This window comes from Empidonax traillii, unplaced genomic scaffold (assembly GCF_003031625.1).
Source record: "Empidonax traillii isolate 1590-97213 ecotype Southwest subspecies unplaced genomic scaffold, ASM303162v1 scaffold540:size480560, whole genome shotgun sequence".
Taxonomy (NCBI): Eukaryota; Metazoa; Chordata; class Aves; order Passeriformes; family Tyrannidae; genus Empidonax; species Empidonax traillii.
In genome coordinates this window covers 1-2743 of record NW_020955733.1, presented here as the reverse complement: position 1 = coordinate 2743, position 2743 = coordinate 1, and the positions used below count along the sequence as shown (strand labels likewise).

Below are 2743 nucleotides of genomic sequence, written 5' to 3'. Positions count from 1 at the left end.
GCCATGCCATGCCATGCCATGCCAAGCTGTGCCAGCAGTGCCGTGCCATGCCATGCCATGCCAAGTTGTGCCAGCAGTGCCATGCCATGCCAAGCTGTGCCAGCAGTGCTGTGCCATGCCATGCCATGCCAAGTTGTGCCAGCAGTGCCGTGCCATGCCATGTCATGCCATGCCAAGCTGTGCCAGCAGTGCCGTGCCATTCCGTGCCAAGCTCTGCCATTCCGTGCCATGCCGTGCCGTGCCCCCCGAGCCCCGCAGCCGCGGGGCTGCTCCCGGGCCGGTGCCGCGGTTCTCCCCCGCGCGGCGGCGCGGGGCGGTGGCGGCGGAGCGGCGGCGGCTCGCCCCCCCCACCGGCGGCTCTCCCCGCCCCGGGGGCCCGGCCGGGCGCGGATTGGTGCGCGGCGCCGGCCCCCTCGGAGCGCGGCCGCCATCGGGGCTATTTGACGTGTCGGTGGGGCCGGGGAAGGGCTTCGTCTCGCCGGGGCCGCCGCCGCCGCCGCTCCGCCGCCCGCCCGGCCCGGCCCGGCCCCGCGGAGCCCGGGCACCCCCCCCCTTCCCCCGCCCCAAATGAGCGGCGCTCCCGGCGGGCCCCGGCCGAGGACCCCGCCGAGCCGCGGAGCCGCGGCCGCCCCGTCGCCCCGGCCGCCCCCCGCCGACCCGCTGCGCCAGGCCAGCCGGCTGCCCATCCGCGTCCTGAAGATGCTCAGCGCCCACGGCGGCCACCTCCTGCACCCCGAGTACCTCCAGCCGCTCTCCTCCACGCCCGTCAGCCCCATCGAGGTCAGTGCCCGCCGCCCCCCGACCGCGGCTCGGACCCCCGGCTCTCCCCCCCGCCCGGCGCTCCCGGTTCTCCCGGCCGGGCTCTTCCCCGCCCGGCGCTCCCGGCTCGGCGCTCTCGGTTCTCCCGGCCGGGCTCTTCGCAGCCCGGCTCTCCCGGCTCGGCGCTCCCGGTTCTCCGGCCGGACTCTGCCCTGCCCGGCGGCCCCCGCTCCTTCCCTCCCCGCCGCCGCAGCCGCAGCCTCGCTCCCCCCCCGGCTTCCCACCCGGTCCTTCTCCCCGGCCGGGCGCGTCCCCTCGCCCCGTTCCCCCCATCCCCGCGCCCTGGCTCGGCGCCGGGCCCAGCCCCGGGGTTTTGGGGGGTGGGGGGTGAGGCCGATGCGGGGGCGCCGTCGGGGTCCCCCCCCCCTGACCGGCTCCGCTCCGCCCGCAGCTGGACGCCAAGAAGAGCCCGCTGGCGCTGCTGGCCCAGACCTGCTCGCAGATCGGGAAGCCCGACCCGCCGCCCTCCTCCAAGCTGAACGCCGTGGCCGCCGCCGCGCCCGCCGCCGAGAAGGAGCCCACCGCCCGCCCCGCCGCGCTGAAGCCGCCGGGCAGCGGGGACGCGCCAGCCGAGGACAAGTCCAGCTTCAAGCCCTACTCGAAGGGCGGCGCGGAGCCGCGCAAGGACGGCGGCGGCGCCGACAAGGCCGGTTTTCGGGTGCCCAGCGCCGCGTGCCCGCCGTTCCCCCCGCACGCCGCCGCCTCGCCCGGCGGCTCCCGCGGGGCCTCGCCGCAGCACCCCGACCCCAAGGGCGCCGAGGAGAAGAAGGAGCCCGAGGGAGGCAAGCCCAGCCCCGAGGGGACGGGCGGGGGGCTGGGGCGCGGGGCGGTGGAGCCCGGGGCGCACGGAGAGCCCCCCTCGGGCCGCAAGTCGGAGCCCCCCGCCCTGCCGCCCGCCGGCCATGTGGCCCCGGTGTCGCCCTACAAGCCGGGCCACTCGGTCTTCCCGCTGCCACCCTCCAGCATCGGCTACCACGGCTCCATCGTCGGCGCCTATGCCGGCTACCCGTCCCAGTTCGTGCCCGGGCTGGACCCCACCAAGCCGGGGCTGGTGGGCAGCCAGCTGCCGGGGGCGCTGGGGCTGCCGGGCAAGCCGCCCAGCTCCAGCCCGCTCACCGGGGCCTCGCCGCCCTCCTTCATGCAGGGATTATGCCGGGACCCCTATTGCCTGAGCTACCACAGCGCCTCGCACCTGGGCTCCAGCAACTGCTCCAGCTGCGTGCACGACCCCGGCAGCCTGAAGAGCGGATACCCCTTGGTGTACCCCACGCACCCCCTGCACTCGGTGCACACCACGCTGTCCTCCAGCGGCACCCCCAGCCTGCCCGGCCACCCCCTCTACACCTACGGCTTCATGCTGCAGAACGACCCCCTGCCCCACATATGCAACTGGGTGTCTGCCAGCGGACCCTGCGACAAGAGGTTTGCCACCTCGGAGGAGCTGCTCACCCACCTACGGACCCACACGGCCCTGCCGGGGGCCGAGAAACTCTTGGCGGGTTACCCTACCTCCGGGCTGGGCTCCGCGGCCTCCTGCCACCTCCACCTCCCGCCCGCCGCCCCCGGGAGCCCCAACACGTTGCCCGCCTCGCTCTCCTTGAGGAGCCCACACACTTTGGGACTAAACAGGTACCACCCCTACGGCAAGAGCCACTTGCCCACGGCCGGCGCCCTGCCCGTGCCCTCCTTGCCGGCCGCCGGACCTTACTATTCCCCGTACGCGCTCTACGGCCAAAGACTCACGTCAGCTTCTGCACTGGGATATCAGTAACCCCACGGCTCCCGAGCCCCAAGCCCCCCGCGCCCTCCTTGGACTCTGTATTTATTACTGTATGTTAGCTTAAAGCTGGGAATATAAGTGCATTATACACCAATGAATCAATGGTATGCAAAAGTCTGTGTCCAAAAAAAAGAAAAAAAAAAA

At 73.8% G+C, this 2743-nt stretch overlaps 1 protein-coding gene across 1 annotated transcript; it reads left to right on the top strand.

Annotated features, from left to right (window-relative positions):
• Positions 1 to 567: 567 nt before the first annotated feature.
• ZNF703 (zinc finger protein 703) lies at positions 568 to 2725 on the top strand. The gene is made up of 2 exons (XM_027897379.1): positions 568 to 780; positions 1211 to 2725. Exons 1-2 carry the CDS (start codon positions 568 to 570, stop codon positions 2588 to 2590), a joined length of 1593 nt encoding a protein of 530 aa, XP_027753180.1. The 3' UTR covers positions 2591 to 2725.
• Positions 2726 to 2743: the final 18 nt, after the last annotated feature.

What these genes read in the sequence shown, in the direction of transcription:
- ZNF703 (XM_027897379.1), top strand. Translation starts at nt 568, where the DNA reads ATGAGCGGCGCTCCCGGCGGGCCCCGGCCGAGGACCCCGCCGAGCCGC. An exon ending in CGCCCGTCAGCCCCATCGAG is followed by an intron (nt 781 to 1,210) that starts GTCAGTGCCCGC and finishes CTCCGCCCGCAG; the next exon opens with CTGGACGCCAAGAAGAGCCC.